This window comes from Palaemon carinicauda, chromosome 16, assembly GCF_036898095.1.
Source record: "Palaemon carinicauda isolate YSFRI2023 chromosome 16, ASM3689809v2, whole genome shotgun sequence".
Classification (NCBI taxonomy): domain Eukaryota; kingdom Metazoa; phylum Arthropoda; class Malacostraca; order Decapoda; family Palaemonidae; genus Palaemon; species Palaemon carinicauda.
Window position 1 is genome coordinate 29274533 of NC_090740.1, and position 22687 is coordinate 29297219.

The window sequence follows — 22687 nt, forward strand, 5'->3', positions numbered from 1 at the left end:
ATATATATATATATATATATATATATATATATATATATATATATATATACGTCTTTGTATATGTCTAAATATACAACGTACATACAATCATATATATATATGTATACAAATATATATATATATATATATATATGTATATATATATATATATATATATATATATCTGTATATATTTACATATATATACACACATACACACATATATATATATATTTTTGGGCTCAAGCCATGTCGTCCTGATGGAAGTTCCTATAGGGTAGCTTCCTAGGGTATATTACAACTACGGCGATATTCCCAGAGAATTTACCTTAAGGTACCAGAATTCTAACTCCTGGAGCGAGTATCCCTCGTGAAAGGGATATCGCGACATATCAGAGGACGTATTCTAGACACGTCACATGGCAATCTACGACCTGAACAGAGATTCGTCTCGTGGGAGGGAGATTGACGAGATACGAATTCGGGAAAGAAAAAGGGGAGCCGCTCCCAAGGCTTCCCTATCCCCCGATTCGTATGCGTGCCTGGCGCCAATCCTGGCGCCATCTGCATTCCTTTTTGCGTAGCTTAACAACTCGGTGTTTTTTCCTGTTTTTCTCGCAAATCTTGGATTTATTCAGCTTTTCATGGCTTCTTCGTCTTCGTTGACCTCGGATAAGTTGAGTATAGTGTCTGTTATGTATAAATGTAGGCTCTTGGTAAAATTTTGAGTGATTAATAGGATTAATCTTTGATACAAGAGCCGTAGCCTACCAGAGGTGTCCTGGACACTGTCACTCGCTAGGTATAAATTAGTTAGTCAGAGTGACATTCCTGGTTGTTTTGCTTAATAAATTTTAGCTATTTAGCTTTACATAGGATTTCCTTTCGTGCTTAGTATTATTTGGCGAAGTATTCGCCATTCTGGCCTACGCTAGGCCATGTAGCCTAGTCGTTTGGTCCTAGTACTTAATGCATGATTTTGGTTTTTCCGAGTGTAATTAAAAGTTTATTGAAGCTTTAGGCTATATTTTATACATTTTAGACTGTGTGGAATATTTCCAAGATTGTATACGTGAGAGTTTCGGTGAATTAGGTAATCGATTCTCTTGGTGCCTAGGCTAATTGCTTATGGAGCCTTAGTATACTTTATTATATTCCCCGGTTGCTTTCTTTTCTTCGGAGAAGGTATGCAATCCCTTTCCCTCTGTTTAAGCCTTGGGCTTATCCCTAAGTGGTTTTTTCCGAATTTATTTTCGATAAAACTATACTAGGGTGTTACTGTACCTTCCTGTTCCAGCAGAGTCTGGTTCAAAGAGGGACAGAACAACAGAGTTTTTAGTCTGAGTCCGTGTTGTCTGGCTTGGGGCAGAGTCTCCCTCGCTGACCTAACACTTACAAAGGGAGCTTAGCTCCCTTAGGTCACTATCGAAGGTTTCTGTAGTTATGATTCCTTCTTGTGTGATCGACCAGACTAAGTCCTGTTGCTGTTCTCGGGGAGGATAAAATCTTCCCTTGGGAGTAGCAACGCCTTCCTTGCTTTGGTGCTCTGGAAGCTGGCAGGTATTATACTACTGTGCTGGCCCTTTCCCTTAGATCTCCCTTAGGCTAAGACAAAGTTCTTGGCTGCGGGTGATCTGTCACTAAAGCAAGGTTGGCAGGACCCTCTTGTCCCTTCCCCCTCTATCTCCGTAATGGCCTAGCCATTACTGTACTGTACCTTGCCGGCCGGCAGAGCTGGCCGGCAGGGGTATTACTATACTGTATGTCATTCTACTTCTGGACCTAGTATAGGTTGGGATGTGGAATTGACTAAGCCCATTGCCGGCCGGCAGAGATGCTGGACGGCAAGGGTCTTATGTTTTCGAGTGCTGCCCGGACCTCTCTTGGTCCCTCATCCATGCCTGCCGGCAGAGCCGGACGGCATTGGTCAAGGAAGCCTGAATTAAGTTTCTCCCCTTCCTTATATGCACTCTTTTGGTTGCCGGGCTTGGGGGGTTGTGTACACTCTTATCCCGGCATCCATTCTATTTTCTTCTAGTGCTGTACCTGTCCCGGCTGCCGGCCTATGAGGCCGGCAGCCGGGCAGGTGTAGTCTTCTGGTTCTTTTGCTGCCGGCTGGCATCGGTCTTGTACCTTTGCCGGCCGGCTTATGTCAGTCCTTGTCTGCCGGTCACCAAGAGTGTGGCCGGCAGCTAGGTACTACCTTGTGTAGTTGCTGGCCGGCAATCATTGCCGGCCAACACTGGCTGTTGCTGGCCGGCAGCTGCTGCCGCCGGCACAGGCATTTGAACCAGAGGGCGGCCGCCCTATAGCTGTTAAGTAGTATACTTTAAAGCTAATTGTGATGTGTGCCGGCCGGCAAAGGCAGGCCGGCACACATCCTCCTATACTGTACTAGTATTCTTCTGTATAGCATATACAGTAAGAAGAAAACTATAGTAAAAGTTTAGGTACAGCACTGTATCTTCTAACACTATTGTGTTTTCTTACACGGCCCTTTGCTGTTGCCCTCAGACAGGAAGCAGAGTTCTTCCCCGTCTATTATCCAGGATTTTAAAATCATTGCCTAGGTGTGAGCTCCACCTGTTTCCTCTGGAAACCTTGCATTGGTTACTCTAGTAGAGATAAACCATTTTGATTTTATTATCTGGAAGGCTGCAACAATGGGTTGTGAGGGAAACACAAGTGTGTGTCTTTCCTTTATGAATTGTTATGCTATACTATGCATATCCAGTGATACATAGTTCACTTGATACTCATGGAAATTTCTTCTCTTTACAGGAGGACCCTCCGAAGTGCGGAAATGTTTTCTGCAATGTCCGCAGCAAGAACCTCTGCGGACATGAGTGTTGTAGGAGACACGCAGCATGCGCTGTCTCCAAGGATGATCTCCAGTATTGGGACCCTCAGGTATGTACTGTATGCACTAACCTGATTACTGAGGCTTTTGATTCCCCTAGAACGGCGGAATCAAGGGATATAGCTAGGGAAAAGCTTCGTACTTGGGTAAGGGGCTTCAAGAAGAACACCTCTGGCCCTTATCTTCCAAGTGAGAAGATGAGGGCGTATCTTTTTCCCCAGGCATCAGCTGAGGCAGTGATTCCCCAGCCTCAAGAGGAGATCCTTCAAGATCAAGTCCAGGTGGACGAGGAAGTCGCAGATGCGATGCAAGACATCCAGTTGTGTGACAGGATGTCTGACCTGGACGAACGTTTGGAAGAAGACCTCCTGGCAGAAGGTCAGGATCAAGTTCAAACCCCGGATGTCGTAGAGGATGAGGTCGACGAGGTGTCGGCTACTCCGGTTCAGATGCCGGAGCCTATCCCCTCAACATCAGCTGGCCTCCCAGTAGAACTGGGACAGGCCCTCTCTTCGATTGTTGGAATGATCCAACAAATGCAGAAGGAGAATCAGGAGAAGGCGGCTGCAATAGAACTGCGTATGCAGTCCCTGGCAGAATCACATGGGCCCCGGAAAAGGCTCAATGTGAAAGACCTTCCCATATGCTCAGATGCTAACCCATGGAGGTATGCTGAGCACATGCCGATGACGACTGGAAAGATCGTCATCTCGGATAAGCTGGGTTCAGTTCCCCTAGAGGAGGTAGAATTCTGGCCCAGCAAGGCATCATATCCGGACTGCTATGTCCGGCTGAGAAAAGAACCAGCTTCAAGGGAGGAGACAGAGCCGAAGGAGGTCATTATTATGGACCACGCTAAGGCTCAAGCCCTACTTTCATCCTCGATGAAAGAGAGGGGCTTCTCGAATTCGAAGGTAGCTGCATTGAGCAAGAAGCTCCCTTCGTTTGTGTCCTCTCCTGATAGAGCCTTCCCCTTTTTACAGAAAGGGTTTGCGGCTGTCCTAAAGGCAGTCGAGGCCGGCAAGCCTTGCCCCTCCCTGGAGGAGTGTAAACCCTTGTCGCTGGCTCTGCCTATGGACCACAAAGACTGGAAGGATGTCCATCTGACATTCTCAGTGGGAAAGTTGGAGGCTGATATTGCCGGACGGCAATTCGGTGAGGACCTCCCCAAGCTGTCCGAATCTCTTTTACGAAGAGAGTTCGAGACAAAAGAAAGACTGGCTGCCTCAATGTCTCATCAGACTACTCTCGAGACGATGGCAAGTGACCCCAAGGTCCATGAAATGTTCATGGTAGTGGCTAAGTCTCACCTAGCCACAGTGACGAAGGACCTTTATAGCTTCGTCAAGGCAAGGAGAGCTTGCAGGGAGTTCGTGTTCACCGGGGCTTCGGTGAGACACGAGCCAAGGAAGTTAATCTCCTCCAACATTTGGGGAAAAGACCTTTTCCCTACCGATGTGGTCAAAGAGGTTGTTGATAAGGCCGCCGTGGAGAATAGAAACCTTCTCCAGAAGTGGGGCCTGGCTATCAAAAGAAAATCTTCCCCGGATGAGGGTCCTCAACCAAAGAGGAAGAATATGAAGACTAGGCTACCATTTCGGCCAGCCAAGCCTTATAGACAGCAACAGCAACTGCAATTGCCTTTGCCTCCAGTGCCCCAGATGGTGGCACAAACCCCGACTGCCTTTCAGTGGGTACCCCAGGCGGTGCCAGGTCAGTCAACCACATTCGCCCCAACGTTCGAAGGACAGTCTTCTTCCTTTCGTGCAAAACCTAGAGGAGCAGCCAGAGGCTCGTCTAGGCGCCCCTCAAGGGGAAGGGGATTCAGAGGCGGTCGTGGTCAGGGAGGCAAGACCTCAGGACGGCAGTCCAAGTGAAATGATACCGGTAGGAGGGAGACTGATGAAATTTTGGGATCGCTGGACCTTCGATCCCTGGGCCCAAAGCCTACTCAAGAATGGACTGGGTTGGAGCTGGTACAGCACTCCACCCCCATGCCTTCGGTTTTTCCAACACTCCACCCCCATTTTGGAGGAGTACGTTCAAGAACTGTTGGAGAAAAATGTGATCCGAAAGGTGAAGTCCATCAAATTCCAAGGGAGGCTGTTTTGTGTTCCCAAGAAAGACTCGGAAAAGCTCAGAGTCATTCTGGACTTGTCACCACTCAACAAGTTCATAGTGAATTGCAAATTCAAGATGCTAACACTGCAACACATAAGGACCTTACTGCCCAAGAGGGCATACTCAGTCTCTATAGACTTGTCAGACGCCTATTGGCACATTCCAATCAGCCGTCGACTCTCCCCCTACCTAGGGTTCAGGCTACAACGGAAACTGTACGCCTTCAGAGCCATGCCATTCGGGCTAAACATAGCCCCAAGGATTTTCACGAAGCTTGCGAGCGCAGCTCTCAAACAATTACGCCTAAAGGGAATTCAGGTAGTAGCCTACCTGGACGACTGGCTGGTGTGGGCAGCATCCGAGACCGAATGCTTGCAAGCTTCCAGTCAGGTGATCCAGTTCCTAGAGTACCTAGGCTTCAAGATCAACAAGAAAAAGTCTCGACTTTCTCCATCCCAAAAGTTCCAGTGGCTGGGAATCCACTGGGACCTTTTGTCACACAGTTTCTCCATCCCAATGAAGAAAAGGAAGGAGATAGCGGGCTCTGTCAAGAGACTTCTAGATTCCGAAAGGATATCAAGACGCGAACAGGAGAGGGTACTAGGCTCTCTCCAGTTTGCTTCAGTGACAGACCCAGTGCTAAGAGCACAGCTAAAGGATGCAACCGGAGTTTGGAGAAGGTATGCATCAAACGCGCGAAGAGACCTGAGAAGACCAGTGCCGCCTCGGCTACGTACTCTTCTCAGACCTTGGTCCCAAGCCAGACATCTAAAGAAGTCGGTTCTTCTTCAGCCACCTCCCCCGTCGATGACGATTCACTCAGACGCCTCAAAGGAGGGATGGGGAGGTCACTCTCATCGGAAAAAAGTCCAGGGGACTTGGTCCAAGCTATTCAGGACCTTTCATATAAACTTTCTAGAAGCTATGGCAGTGCTCCTTACCTTAAAGAAAGTCTCCCCGCGTCACTCGATCCACATAAGATTGGTGACAGACAGCGAGGTGGTTGTGAGATGCTTGAATCGACAAGGGTCGAGGTCACCACCTCTCAACCAAGTGATGTTAGCCATTTTCCGATTGGCGGAAAAGAAGAAGTGGTACCTGTCGGCAGTTCACCTTCAAGGAGTCCGCAATGTGACAGCGGACGCTCTATCCAGGTTCACACCGATAGAGTCGGAATGGTCCTTAGACGCAGGATCATTTTCCTTCATTCTGAATCAAGTCCCAGAACTGCAAATAGACCTCTTTGCGACGAAAGACAACAAGAAGTTGCCCCTGTACGTGTCCCCGTACGAGGACCCCTTAGCGGAAGCAGTGGACGCAATGTCCCTCGACTGGAACAGATGGTCCAGGATTTATCTGTTCCCTCCTCACAACCTTCTGTTGAGGGTCCTCAACAAACTGAGATCCTTCAAGGGGGTAGCGGCAATAGTGGCCCACAAGTGGCCGAACAGTATGTGGTTCCCCTTGGCGTTGGAACTACAGATGAAGTTCGTGCCGCTACCACATCCAGTTCTGACCCAGCGAGTCCAGAAGTCGACTGTCTGCGCTTCATTACAGAAAACCCAGACCCTGCAGCTCATGATTTTCTCGCCCTAGCGGTGAGAAAGCGCTTCGGGATTTCGAAAGCCAGCATAGACTTCCTAGAGGAATACAAGTGCAAATCGACTAGAAGGCAATATGAGTCATCTTGGAGAAAATGGGTGGCCTTTGTAAAGTCAAAGAATCCGCAGGAGATCTCAACAGATTTCTGCTTATCTTTCTTCATCCACCTCCATGGCCAAGGATTGACAGCTAACACGATTTCAGTGTGTAGATCGGCTTTGATGAGACCCATTTTATTTGCCTTCCAGATCGACCTAGGTAACGAGATCTTTAATAAAGTTCCGAAAGCCTGCGCTAGGCTCAGACCTTCAGCACCTCCAAAGCCCATCTCATGGTCTTTAGACAAAGTTCTTCATTTCGCCTCCTTGTTGAGCAATGAAGAATGTGCGTTAAAGGATTTGACGCAAAAAGTTATTTTCCTATTTGCACTCGCGTCCGGGGCCAGGGTTAGTGAGATCGTAGCCCTCTCGAGAGAGGCAGGTCGTGTTCAGTTCCTGGATGGGGGGGAGCTGAACCTGTTTCCGGATCCTACGTTTCTCGCCAAGAATGAGTTACCCACCAACAGGTGGGGTCCCTGGAGAATCTGCCCTCTGAAAGAAGATGCATCTCTATGTCCAGTAGAATGCCTAAAGGTCTATCTTCGTAGAACTTCAGACTTCAAGGGTAGTCAACTATTCAGGGGAGAAACATCAGGCTCAAATTTATCTCTGAATCAACTCAGAGCGAAAATGACATATTTTATTCGCAGAGCGGATCCTGACAGTACACCCGCAGGTCACGATCCGAGGAAAGTTGCCTCATCCCTAAATTTCTTTAATTGTATGGATTTTGAACATCTCCGTTCATACACGGGCTGGAAGTCTTCCAGGGTGTTCTTTCGCCACTATGCGAAGCAAGTAGAGGAACTTAAGAGATCTGTGGTAGCAGTGGGTCGTGTAGTTAACCCTACTGTTTAACTCTGCGAGGAACAGTGGTCTTAATTGGGACGATTAAGTCCAGGGTGAGTGTGTAGGTACATACTGTACTACAAACTAAATAAGGGCACCAAGTGCCTATATAGACTGTTCCTTCTTTCAAAGGTGAACCTTGCATAAGTTCAGACATGTGTGCCAAGCGTTTCTAACGCTAATGTGATTGATTTGTAATACAGATTTTTTATGACTTGATACCTTGGTATCTCATTAAAGTGGTGTTTAATGGTTTTTCTTTCAGATAAACAAGTTCTGTTTACTATCATACTTATGCTTAAAGTTTTGGGTTACCCTCTTTTATATAAATATATATATTTGTTGTTAACCTGTCTGTTTATTATCTGTCAATAAACTTGTTCTTGAGAACCTTGCGTCTCTTTCACCTGTGTCAATTTATTGGTATAATTGAGCATTTTAATTCCATGTATCTTATCTGGGATAATTCTGATAGAATTGTTCTGTTTTGCAAGCTATGTTGCATTGGTTTATGTAAGTCCCCTAATGGGAGGACTCCGTCCCATAAAGGGACGAGGGCGGTTTTATTAGTTTCTTCCTATGCGGATATAAACCTTTGTCCAATACAAGTATTGTGCGGATTACTGGTCAATATATTGACGCAGTGGTTCTATACAAACTATGCTTTACTTAATATAGGGCGAGACCACTATATTAGCTTGCCTGGTATTCATACATAGATATATGTACTCTTCGAGACTTTCCAGAGTCTAGTAGGACTCTTCCCTGTAGGGGGCAGGAAGCTCTAACATAGTTTATAGTTAGTTGAAAAGATGTATAACGGTAACATCTTAGGTCTCTAGGTCTAGTCGACCGGGAATAAATATCTCCGGGGAGTACGGCACGTTCTGAGAATCCACAGATACAGTAATGCTCTGGTACACTTCCATCAGGACGACATGGCTTGAGCCCAAAAAACGGATTTTGAGCGAAGCGAAAAATCTATTTTTGGGTGAGATAGCCATGTCGTCCTGATGGACCCGCCCTTGCCTTTCTAAGAAAGGGCTGTAGGACCCCTCCCTACATACAGTATCTGTAGCACCTCGTGTACGCTACAAGGAATACAGATGGCGCCAGGATTGGCGCCAGGCACGCATACGAATCGGGGGATAGGGAAGCCTTGGGAGCGGCTCCCCTTTTTCTTTCCCGAATTCGTATCTCGTCAATCTCCCTCCTACGAGACGAATCTCTGTTCAGGTCGTAGATTGCCATGTGACGTGTCTAGAATACGTCCTCTGATATGTCGCGATATCCCTTTCACGAGGGATACTCGCTCCAGGAGTTAGAATTCTGGTACCTTAAGGTAAATTCTCTGGGAATATCGCCGTAGTTGTAATATACCCTAGGAAGCTACCCTATAGGAACTTCCATCAGGACGACATGGCTATCTCACCCAAAAATAGATTTTTCGCTTCGCTCAAAATCCGTTATATATATATATATATATATATATATATGTATACATATACATATACATATATATATATATATATATATATATATATATATATATATATATATATATATATATATATATATATATATATATATATATATATATATACAAATATATATATATATATATATATATATATATATATATATATATATATATATATATATATATATTTATATATATATATATATATATATATATTTATATATATAAAGATATATGTATATGTATATATATATATATATATATATATATATATATATATATATATATATATATATATATATATATATATATATATATGTGTGTGTGTGTGTGTGTGTGTGTGTGTGTGTGTGCGCACGTTTGTGTATAATGATCTTTTGTATGTATGTACAGTATGTATGTATGTATGTATGTATGTATGTTCATTCTTCTTCATAGTCTATGGTGTTCAACAATAAGGAAATACTTTCGATGAAGTTGGCTAATTTGCAATATGACCCTTGTGAACTTTACAATGAAATATATCCATAGTTGTTAGTCAGCCATGTTCGATTGAAGTTGTGATAGAGGCAGAGATCAGAGCAAAGTGTGAGAGAGATTTTTATAATATTCCTATTAATATATGTAAGAGTACACACTCACAACTTTTTCCCATTTACATAGAATGTCATCCATTACTGTTATATAAAACCCCATTATTAATTGACTGATATATGGATGGTTACAGAGTGATATTTACATCAAAGATGCACTACATACAAATCTATTTCAAGGATAGATTCAAAGGGTAATAAATATATATTCATTAATAAGGCAAATTAAGTGATCAAATGGAAGGATTTTATATAAATCAACACACATATAAGCTAGTTTTTCCACTCTTTTATATATTTCAAATTTACATACTGACAAAATAAAGATTTCTCTGTGCATTGCTCTTTCCAATATGAAATCCAAAGTTGAGAGAGAGAGAGAGAGAGAGAGAGAGAGAGAGAGAGAGAGAGAGAGAGAGAGAGAGAGAGAGAGAGAGAGAGAGAGAGAGAGAGAGTGATACGTGGAACAATCATTGATGAGAGGGCAAGGTTATAATAATGGAAAGCCATACCAAGAAAGATTTAAAATACAAAAATCACTAAAATAAATTTCCCGAGGCCAACTTCCTCCTCATTGGTCCTTTCTGTTTCATTGACTGAGGCTGGGAAATCGTATCACAAACTGGTATAAATAGAGACCTGGAGACGATGCAGAACACAGTTCCTCACTGAGCTTCTTCTGATCAGTTACATCAATCAAGATAATGGTAAGGTTAAAATAGGATATCTAATATTAGACGGGGCTTCTACGGGCTACATAATTTCAAGAGCCAGGGCTTGGCTAGAAGGGTTATGCAATCAGTTACAACAACGACTAGAATTCCTGATGGTGTTTTCATTAAAAAAAAAATAACTTTCGGATGCAGAAGAAATCTTTGGAAAAGGGTTCGCCACATGAATGATCAAAGGAAAGCCAATATTATATTTTAAAATGCTTGATCATTACTAACCCTGTGACACTAAGATTCCAATTTTTAAAATGGGGGTAATGCCATTTTCTAATTTTGTTCTTTTCATCATTAATTATGGCAATAGGACAACGAAAAAATATTTTCCTATAGCTTTTAGGGGGCATGGAAATATTACTTGAATACACGCTCGGCGCATTTTCACATTCACACATACACATACACAAAAGTATATTTGCTTTACAATGAAATGATAATTTCATCTTTTCTTTTATTTCTTTTTTTAGAAACTTCTACTGATCGCAACGGTGGCCTCCATCGTAGTCATGTGCTCTGCAGGAGGTCACAAAGGAGGATTTGGAGGCGGTGGATTCGGTGGAGGAGGCTTTGGAGGTGGATCCTTCGGTGGTGGTCATGGAGGTGGCTTTGGAGGTGGATCTTTCGGGGGCCAGTCCTATGGAGGAGGTGGATTTGGAGGTGGCCACGGAGGAGGATTTGGAGGTAGATCATTTGGTGGTGGCCATGGAGGAGGTTTTGGAGGAGGATCCTTTGGAGGACATGGAGGAGGTTTTGGAGGCGGATCATTTGGAGGACATGGAGGATCCTTCGGTGGCGGATATGGAAAATAGATTTAATAGAAATAGATAATTATACAGAAAACTTTGAAACAATTTTTTTATTTATTCCTTCGGAAATTATTAAAAGAAATTCCAATTCATGATAACTGAATATAATAAAGATTTTCGTCCTCGATAGTAGTAAAATTACGAAATCACTTTTGAAGATAGTTAGTCTTCAATAGAGAAATATTCTCCTCGGTAGCAGAAAAAGCAATTGGGTGTTATCGATAGGAAAGTAGGAGCTGGTATAGCCCTATACGCGTTACTTGAAACAACATATATATTGAGGAAAGTTATGGATTCCTATTGAAGCTGGATGCAACCCGAATAATTAATATGAAGAACATGCATCGTTTCTCCGAGATTAAATTATCTTTCTGTCTTCTGGCGATAATTAATTCTCTGAAATGTTCTATTTCCGAAAAATATGTAAATATCTGTTCTGATAACTATTTCCAAATATATCAAAATATGGAAATAAAATAAACTTTCCATTTATAAAACACTCTTCTCTCTTCCACATATTTCATGTATCTGGTGTAATCTTGACGTGTATCAGTTCGTGTGTCTGAATTGGTAAAAAAAAGTTCGGTGTTCAAGTGACTCCTTCCTCACACTCAGTCAGAAAGAGAAGTTGAAACAATGTGAGAGTTAATAAAATCATATAAATGCTTTTTTTGAACTCAAACAGCATTTGAACAGGTTATTGTCATGAATAGGTGGCATCTAATTTACGTCTAAAAAAGTTCAACTCTGTTTAATTAAGCACATGCTTGAATAGATTCAATGCATAATTCAAACTTTAATATAAAACTTTCCCGTCTTTTATAAAACTATAAAATTTTATATTGGTCTTCTCTTTTTCTTATGAATTTCATATAAGTGAATTTTTTAACGATATTGTAATGTACTGTATATAGAAATAGTTATCAAAAGCAGCTGCTGCGCACATCTATACAGCGAACACTGTTAAAAAAAAAATGTAATTTTAATCGGAAATCTTCTGTAAAAAATATACTGTTCTCAGCCATATTTCAATAAAATACAGGCGGCCGTATTATTTACCCTATTTTGTTATCATATTTTACGTTTTGGTGAACGTAACATCACTCCTTTATGTCAATATATCCGTTTTAAAAGGGTAAATAGCTGGCAACATTTATTCAAGGATTTTTACCGTTTTTTCGGCAAAATTTTAACCGTGAATGATATTACTAAACTTTCCAATATCTCAACGGTATTTCCCATTTGTGTTTACAAAGAAGAATTGTTCTGTGTAAACAGTGATGACGAACACCGTACAGAAGATTGGAATTCTTTTATTAATTGATATTTTCAGTAATTCAAGTTATTGATATTACTGTGGATTGCAAATACACTATAATTGACATGATATGGAAATATAACTCTTTCCCATCAAATACGAGTCACTATAATGATCAGGAACACATTTGATTACAAAAATACTTAATTTAAAGAAAGGGAAATTTGTATAAGTTATAGAGTATCATAACAATCATTAGCTGTAATTAGATTACCTATCTTAAAGACTGTAAGCGATAGCAAATAAACTTTTTTAATTACTGTATGGAAATATTAGTTTTTGAATAGAGTATTTTAAGAAAATAATTTGATACCATTTTAGACATATTTAGCCGGAGGATTTTCAGTTTTCTTGTCAATAAATGATTACAAAATAAAGAAGTATTATAAAAGAATATAAAATATTAATCATTCATTTTCACTTTATTATCTATCAATGATAAAGATTTCACCTCCTATGCATACAAATGCACACACATAAACACACACACGTACACTGTATATATATATATATATATATATATATATATATATATATATATATATACATATAAAAATATATATATATATATATATATATATATATATATATATATATATATATATATATATATATATATATATATATATATATGTATATTCATTTATATATACATACATACATATATATATATATATATATATATATATATATATATATATATATATATGCATATATATTTACATATATGTATATATATAAATATATATATATATATATATATATATATATATATATATATGCATATATATTTACATATATGTATATATATAAATATATATATATATATATATATATATATATATATATATATATATATATATATATATATATATATATATATATATATCTGTTATATACATATTTATATGTATAATATATATATATGTATATATATATATATATATATATATATATATATACATATATATATATATATATATATATATATATATATATATATATATATATATATATATATATATATATATATATATATTTATATATATACACACACACACACACATATATATATATATATATATATATATATATATATATATATATATATATATATATATATATATACCTATTATATACTTGTATATATATGTATAATATATATATATATATATATATATATATATATATATATATATATATATATATATATATATATATATATATATATATATACACATATATATATATGTACATATATATATATGTACATATTTATATTTTATATATACATAAATATTTTTGTATCCTAAAATATTTCACCACCATAACCTTTATATTAATATGTAATACCATTGCTCAAGTAGTGCCGATGAAGAGTCACGAAGTGATTCGAAACACGTGTCGACTCCAAATATTAAACAGAGCATTACCCACTGTGTACATTTTGCGATTTAATTATGACATTTGTTGCCTCAACTATTTTCTCTTTATTTTGAAGAACCATTTCAATGGCAAAAGATGGGAGTCTCAATGGCTTTCCTCTTCTCCTAAGTCTTGTTAATGTATATATGGAGTTTTCCCCGTTGGAGGCCCTGGGCTAATAGCATCCTGCTTTTCCAGCTAGGGTTGTAGCTTAGCGTATAATAATAATAATAATAATAATAATAATAATAATAATTATAATAATAGAGAAATTACTAAGCGAACTAAAACCAGATTTTATTTAGATGATTGGGTGTTTGTGTTCTCTTTATTTATTTTGCCCTTGAAAAAATGACACCCAGTTACCATTTCTTAACTTGAATTTTCATTGGGATAACGTGAGTAAGTCTTTTAAAATTTTTTTTTCTTTGAAAAACCATACACCAATTCATAAACTCATTTTTTTCTTAATTAGTGTTTTTAACAAATCTGTTTTTTTCTCTGCATTTCGTTTATGCAACCATGTCTCTAAAGACAGGGAAATTGAAGTTTTGTTACAAAGGTTCAATTAATATTGATCCATGAATATTTTATTAAGAACTGTCTCACAAAAGCGAGAAAATTATATTTTAATTTCATGATAAAATCGATAAAATTGATAAGACGCATTTTTTTTCTCTTACGTCAAGAAAATAACTTACCAATATCTCTAATGGGGCTTGTAAAAAGTCATCATCATCTCCTCCTACGCATATTTACACAAAAGACCTCGGTTAGATTTTGCAATTCGTCTCTATCTTGAGCTTTTAATTCATTATTGATTGATTGATTGATTGATTGCAAGGAGAAGTATAGATATGAAATAGCTTTTCCAATACAGATATACCTTATAAAAGAAACTTGCAAGAAACAACTCGAGTAAAGATGACGATGGGGAAAGAGTAAATGTAATTCAATCTAAGTACTGTGATTAATGACATATTTTGGAGAGAGGCCGCTCGTTGGAAAATAGGAAAAGGGGGATCATTTTCCAAAATATAGGACAGTGAATTACTCTGGTCCCATAGCTCAAACCCACACGGGAGACAATCCATGTTAATGATTTTAAAATGGTAGAAGTTATCTACAAATGTTGTGGCAGATCAATAACGAGAATAATCAAAGTTGTTGGGATCTCCTTATATTAGACTTTTGATGGTAACACAGGAATAACGGAAAATGTTATTAGCAGTGAAGAAATATGTGCCATGACTGCTGGTACCTCCTCTTAAACTACTCCTTCACAGGCGAATCCTCCACTAATTATCCAACCAGAGACCAACAATCGAAACTACCAAGACATCGAATTCGATAATGATTGTCGTAACATACAACAAGAAGATATTTAAGAATTTTTCAAAGGACAAGTGCCTAACAATCTAGAACATTTCTTTAATCGGTTTTTAATCTGTTTTAAATAAACAGTCATCTATTCATGACGATTATCTGTTTAAGTGCTGTTCAAACTCAAATAAAGCATTATTAAAATTTTATCAACCATCAGATTGTTCTCACTTTTTCTAACTGAGTCTGACGAAGGAGTAACTTAAAAAAAGAAATTTTTACTTATATTTTTAGTTAGTTGCAACACTAATTCAGACATAAAAACTTATTCAAGTCAAGATTAAACAAGATAGATGAAATGTATAGAAGAGAGATGAGTGTTTTATATGGAAAGTTTGTTTTATTTATATATTTTGATGTATCATTTGAAAATATCCAACAAAATAAATATTTGGGTATTTCTCGGAGAGAGAAGATTTCAGGGCATTAATCATCACTAGAAGACACAGAAACAGTTTTAAATCTCGAGGAAGGAATGAGCAATCTTCACAATAAATATCTGTGTTCCATTTAACTTCCTTTGGTATCCTTCGCTTTGCTTCACATACGAGCCGTTTCAAGTACAGTACCAACTTTTTTTTTTTTTTTCCACAAGACCTAGGGCTATAACAGTTCCTACTTTGTTATCGGTAATTTCCCTTAAGTTTATAACAATCAAGGATGGAAAAGTTTATTGTATTTAGGTATTATCAATCTAGAATTTCTTTTAGAAATCTAAATAGGTATAATGAAAAAGTTTGTTTCCTTGGATTTTATATAATTTTCCATGATTCTCTTAAAGTTATTTTCCATATCCACCACCGAAGGATCCTCCATGTCCTCCGAAGGATCCACCTCCAAAGCCTCCTCCATGACCACCACCAAATGATCTACCTCCAAAGCCTCCTCCATGCCCTCCAAAAGATCCTCCTCCAAAGCCTCCTCCGTGGCCACCTCCAAATCCACCTCCTCCATAGGAATGGCCCCCGAAGGATCCACCTCCAAAGCCACCTCCGTGGCCACCACCGAAGGATCCACCTCCAAAGCCTCCTCCAGCGAATCCACCTCCTCCAAATCCTCCTTTTTGGCCTCCTGCCGAGCACATGACTACGATGGAGGCCATCGTTGCGATCACTAGAAGTTTCTAGAAAAAAAAAGGAATTAAAAATTATCATTATTCAATTATAAAGAATATATACATTGTATGTGTTGGTTTTTATATGTGTGTGCATTTTCAAGTGACTAGAAGCAAAGTGAAATTTTTCTGGGGGTTTTATTCGTCCCTTCCAACAGTTATCATTAAAATAATGACACAGAAAACAAAATCAAAGAATGTTATGGACCCCATCTTAAAATTTCCCAATGTTGACTTAAATTTATTGTCAGGATTGATTATTACAAAGGATTTTTGAATTTGATAATGTATGACATTTGATATTTCAGTTAGTGAACTCATCTCCATGGCTTCGTCCTTTTTCTAGGAGTTAAAAAATACAATTGCCAATCTAAGTCTAATGTTAACTACCTTACTTGAACCTTACCATTATTTTAATGGATGTAACTGTTCTGGAGAGGCTCAGTGAGGAACTGTGATCTGTTTAGTCTCTATGCCTCTTTTTATACCAGTTTGTGATACGATTTCACAGCCTCAGTCAATGACACTGAAAGGACCAAAGGGGAAGTTGGCCTCGAGTAATTTGTTTGAGTGAGTCTTGTATTTTAAACCTTTCATAGTATGGCCATTCATTGTTATAACCTTCTTCGCTCAATACCGATTTTTCTTCATCTCTCTCTCTCTCTCTCTCTCTCTCTCTCTCTCTCTCTCTCTCTCTCTCTCCTCGAAATATTAAGGTACATAGAAGGGTTTACTTTTTCGATTATGCATATCTAAACTATGGAAAGATATTTTCTGTGTTCCGAATGTCATAAAGCCCCATCTTCAAGACATGAAATCAAGACAGACAGCAGTACGAAACTAATCAAAGCTATTGTATCTAATTGTGTTAGTGCAATAATTGTTCTAGTAAAATTTCAAGAAAAACCTTTCATTACAAGAAACGAATATCAAAGCAAGAGCCAAATTCCAAACATATACTTTCTTTATAATAACCTCCACTTATAAAGATCTTTTTATTTACATATGGATAGTTAAAGACTTGCGTTGTTTCTGAAATAGGAATTTCATGACTTTGAATATAACATATTACTAATATTATGTTCCATTCAATGTCCTGAAGCTTATTAACAATTATCCTACTTCTTTAAGGTTTATAAGGATTCCTTTGGTATCTCCCTATGCCTCTGAATAACTATTTTCCTTACCTTTAATGACATAGTCCAGTTTTACTTTAAATATAACCTCAAACAGATAATTTTAGGTAAGAAAGTCTTAGATAGTTTAATATTATCCCAACTGTATACGAAGCTATTTTTATCTAAAATGAACACAAATGATCTACAAAAAAAAAAAAAAAAAAAAAAAAAAATAGAAAAATAGAAAACTACAGAATGTTGTGTTGTGCCATATATGTACAATCTATTGTACATATACTTTTTAACTTTATAATTACTTAGATACTCAAAATACGTAATAAAATTATCAACTTCCCTAAAACTGGTAGGTAGACGACAAATGGAAATTCTAACCTGTTGCTTTGCAACAAAGATAAAAACTCATTTGAAATTCTTCCGGACAAGTCTTAAATATATTTACTTTTTGGTCGTTCATTTTCTGATGTCTCAGTTTATTTCTTCTTCCATAACATTCGATTGGTGAGCTTATTCGCTACTATATCACAGTTTTATAAATCTAGATTCTATTCTCTTGTGGAAAGAAAGAGCTTCTTATTAATACCCTATTTTGTCTACAGTATGCCGTTCTTCATTCTAAAAGATATCTGAAATTGTCCTTACTAAAACAGATTTTAAATCTTGTAGCGATGAAAGAATTCTTGAAAGGAACTAGCTTTTCTCGCTCTGTGAAACCGACTCATTTATATACTCTTTGGGATCAGCATTTGCTTCTGAAATCCTTTTTGCACCTAACTAATTCTTGTTGCTTGTTGCATAAAATGGTGCTTAGAAAAATATGCATAAAACCTATCATTTTAGTTTTAGCTTTATCATTTGTTATTATCACCGCTTTTTTTTAAAAAACTCCTCCTGTTTTTTACAGTCTGCCTTATAATTCCACTCTTCAAATTTACAGAAATCAAATAAAAATTAAATTCATGTGTCGCTGGATGTGCAGGCTTCATTGCAGACTCTTTATATTTTTTCCAGTTGTTGTAGACATTGTGACTTAACTACTTTTCTTATGGGAACGGAGGAAAGACGTCATTCTAAATCAAATGGAAATATCCACTGAGTAAGAAAAATCATGGATATAATGAGAAGATATTTCTCAAAGAATTAATCCATTTTCTTTCTCAATTTTGACAAATTATCAAAATTAGTATGATTCTACTTCTCTTGCAACGTATGTTATACCAAAATGTGAAGAATAGAAAGAGCACGAATGATAAAATTCCAACAACCATGTGCCAGAGTAAATTACCTTGTTTTGTTTTCAGTTGAAGTTTTTTCTCCTGTGAATAGCAATTGCAATCCAAAAAGAATGAGTTTTTGTGTATTTAACTACTTTAGCATCAAAAGTATTGAGATTTTCAATACACAATTCCCTAACTTCGAATTTATATATATATATATATATATATATATATATATATATATATATATATATATATATTTATATATATATGTGTGTATATGTATATATATATATATATATATATATACATATATATATATATATATATATATATATATATATATATATATATATATGTATATATATACATATATATATATATATATATATATATATATATATATATATTTATATATATATATACATATAAATATATATATATATATATATATATATATATATATATATATATATGTATATATATATATATATATATATATATACATATATATATATATATATATATATATGTATATATATATATAAATATATATATATATATATATATATATATATATATATTTATATATATATGTATATATATATATATATATATATATATATATATATATATATATATATATATATATATATATATATACATATACATATATATATACAAACACACACACACACATATATATCTCTCTCTCTATATATATATATATATATATATATAGATATATATGTGTGTGTGTATATATATATATATATATATATATATATATATATATATATATATATATATATATATATATATATATATATATATATATATATATATACACACTCACATATATATATATATATATATATATATATATATATATTTACATACAGTATATAAATTTCATTACTAATAAAGATATACTCATCCATTAGGCAAACTGAGTGACCAAATGAAAACTTCTTATACCATTTAACGCCCAAGGTGTTTTTTCCAATAATATTTTTCAGTTCAAATTTTTCATAATGGTAATATCAAGATTTCTCTGTAAATTCTTCTTTTCTAAAAGAAATGTGAAGTAGAGAGAGAGAGAGAGAGAGAGAGAGAGAGAGAGAGAGAGAGAGAGAGAGAGAGAGAGATGAAACCATTAGTGATGTGAGGGCAAGGTTATAATAATGAATAGTCATACCATGAAAGATCTAAAATACAAAAATCACTAAAACAAATTTCCCGAGGCCAACTTCTTCCTCGTTGGTCCTTTCAGTGTCATTGATTGAGGCTGTGAAATCGTATCACAAACTGGTATAAATAGAGACCTCGAGGAGATGCAGAACATAGTTCCTCACTGAGCCTCTTCTGAACAGTTACATTCAATCAAGATAATGGTAAGGTTCAAATAGGATGTTTAACATTAGGCGGGGCTTCTACGGGCTACAGAATTCCAAGAACCCGTACTTAGCCAGACGGGCTAGACAATCAATAACAACAACGACTAGAATTCCTGGTGGGGTGTTCATTAAAAAAAATAACTTTTGGAGGAGGAAGAAAATTTTGGAAAAGGGTTCAGCACATGAATGATCAAAGGAAACCAATTTTATATTTTAAAATGCTTGATCATTACTAACCCTATGACTCTAAAATGCCAATATCTAAAATGGGATCGATGCCATTTTCTAATTTTGTTCTGTTCATCATTAATTATGGTCACAGGATAACGAAAAACACTTTTCCTTTATTAGCTTCTAGGGGGACATCGAAATATTACTTGAATACACACTCGGCGCATTTTCACACACACACACACATACACACGCGCGTGCACACACATTCAGACGCACAAGTATATTTGCTTTGCAATGAAATGATAATTTCATCTATTCGTTTATTTCTTTTTTAGAAACTTCTACTGATCGCAACGGTGGCGTCTATCGTGGTCATGTGCTCTGCAGGAGGTCACAAAGGAGGATTTGGAGGAGGTGGATTCGGTGGAGGAGGCTTTGGAGGTGGATCCTTCGGTGGTGGTCACGGCGGTGGCTTTGGAGGTGGATCTTTCGGTGGCCAGTCCTATGGAGGCGGTGGATTTGGAGGTGGCCACGGAGGAGGCTTTGGAGGTAGATCCTTCGGTGGTGGCCATGGAGGAGGCTTTGGAGGAGGATCCTTTGGAGGACATGGAGGAGGCTTTGGAGGTGGTTCATTTGGAGGACGTGGAGGATCCTTCGGTGGTGGATATGGAAAATAGCTTTAACAAAATTGGATAATTATACAGAGTACTATTAAACGAAATTTTATCTATTCCTTGGGAAATTTTTAAAAGAAATTCCAACTTCCTAATAACAGAGCACAGTAAAGATTTTCATCCCCGACAGTAGCAAACGTGAGGGAAATTACCCAATAACATCTGAAGATAGTTGGTTTTCATTAGAGAAATTTCTCCTCGGTAGCAGAAAAAGGAATTGGGTGTTATCAATAAGAAGATAGGAGCTGGTATAGCCCCAGTACTTATGGAAAAATGCACGTTACTTGAAACAGCATAATAGTGAGGAAAGTTATGGATTCCTAAGGAAACTTGAAGCAACTCGAATATTCTATATGACGAATATGCATCGTTTCTTCGAGATTAAATTATCTTTCTGTGTCTTCTGGCGATAATTAATTCTCTGAAATCTTCTCCTTTCGAGAAATATACAAATACCCGTTCTGATAAATATTTCAAAGAACATATCAAAATATGTTAATGTAACAAACTTTCCATTTATAAGACACTCTTCTCTCTTCTACATATTTCATGTATCTGGTGTAAACTTGACGTATATCAGTTTGTATGTCTGAATTGGTGTTACAAGTAAACCCCCTATAAAAAAAAGAAAAAAAAGGGGGGGGGGGGTGGTCGGTGTTCAAGTAAATTACTCATCAGACTCGGTCAGAATGAGAAGTTGAAACAATCTGACAGATAATGAAACCATATTAATGCTTCATTTGAACTCAAACAGCATTTGAACAGGCTATTGTCATGAATAGGTGGCATCTAATTTACATCTAAAAAAGTTCTAATGTGTTTAATTAAGCACATGCTTGAATAGATTCAATATATAATTCAAACTTTGATATAAAACTTTTCCGTCTTTTACAAAACTATAAAATTTTTTATTGGTCTTTTCTTCTTATTATGAGCTTTATATAAGTGAATTATCTAAAGATATTGTTATCTACTGTATATAGAAATAGTTATCAAAATCAGCTGCTGCACACATCTATACAGCGAACACTTAAAAAAAGTAATTTTAATCGGAAATTTTCCTTGAAAAATATAGTGTTCTCAGCTGTATTTCAGTAAGATACAGACGACCGTAATATTTATCCTACTTTATTATTATATTTTACGGGTTGATGACCGTAACATTACTCCTTTACGTCAATATATCCGTTTTTGAAAACAGTGAATGGCTGACAAAATTTATTCAAGGATTTTTATCGTTTTTTACGGAAAATTTTCAAGTTAAGGATAGAACTAGACTTTCCAATATCTCAATGATGTTCCCCATTTGTGTTTACAAAGAAGAATTATTCTTTGTTAACAACGATGACGAACACCGTACAGAAGGTCGAAATTTTCTTGTTATTTGATATTTTCAGTTCTTCAAGTTATTGATATTGCTGTGCATTGCAAATACACTATAATTGACATATGGAAATACAATTTTTTCCATCAAATACGAGTCACTATAATGATCAGAAACACATTTGATCACAAACAGACTTAATTTATAGAAAGGGAAATTAATGTAAGTTAAATGGTATCATAATAACAATTAGCAGTAATAAAATTACCTATTTTAAAGACTGTAAGCTATAACACATAGACGTTTTTTAATTACTGTATGGAACTACTAATTTTTGAACAGCGTGCAGTAAGTAAAAGATTTGATACCAATTTAGGCATATTTAGCCAGTTGATAAGTAGCAGGACAA

The 22687-nt window shown here is 36.5% G+C and overlaps 3 protein-coding genes across 3 annotated transcripts; 2 read left to right on the forward strand and 1 right to left on the reverse strand.

Moving 5' to 3' along the window:
* The first annotated feature begins 10561 nt into the window (after positions 1-10561).
* Positions 10562-11119, forward strand: LOC137655176 (keratin, type I cytoskeletal 10-like). Its single transcript, XM_068389058.1, has 2 exons — positions 10562-10567; positions 10778-11119. The coding sequence occupies exons 1-2, from the start codon at positions 10562-10564 to the stop codon at positions 11117-11119; spliced, it is 348 nt and encodes a 115-aa protein (XP_068245159.1).
* Positions 11120-16005: 4886 nt separating this feature from the next.
* LOC137654991 (keratin, type I cytoskeletal 10-like) lies at positions 16006-16360 on the reverse strand. The gene has a single exon (XM_068388887.1). It carries the CDS (start codon positions 16342-16344, stop codon positions 16024-16026), a length of 321 nt encoding a protein of 106 aa, XP_068244988.1. The 5' UTR covers positions 16345-16360; the 3' UTR covers positions 16006-16023.
* A 755-nt stretch (positions 16361-17115) lies between these two features.
* Positions 17116-20957, forward strand: LOC137655177 (keratin, type I cytoskeletal 10-like). Its single transcript, XM_068389059.1, has 2 exons — positions 17116-17223; positions 20616-20957. The coding sequence occupies exons 1-2, from the start codon at positions 17116-17118 to the stop codon at positions 20955-20957; spliced, it is 450 nt and encodes a 149-aa protein (XP_068245160.1).
* The last annotated feature ends 1730 nt before the right edge of the window (positions 20958-22687 follow it).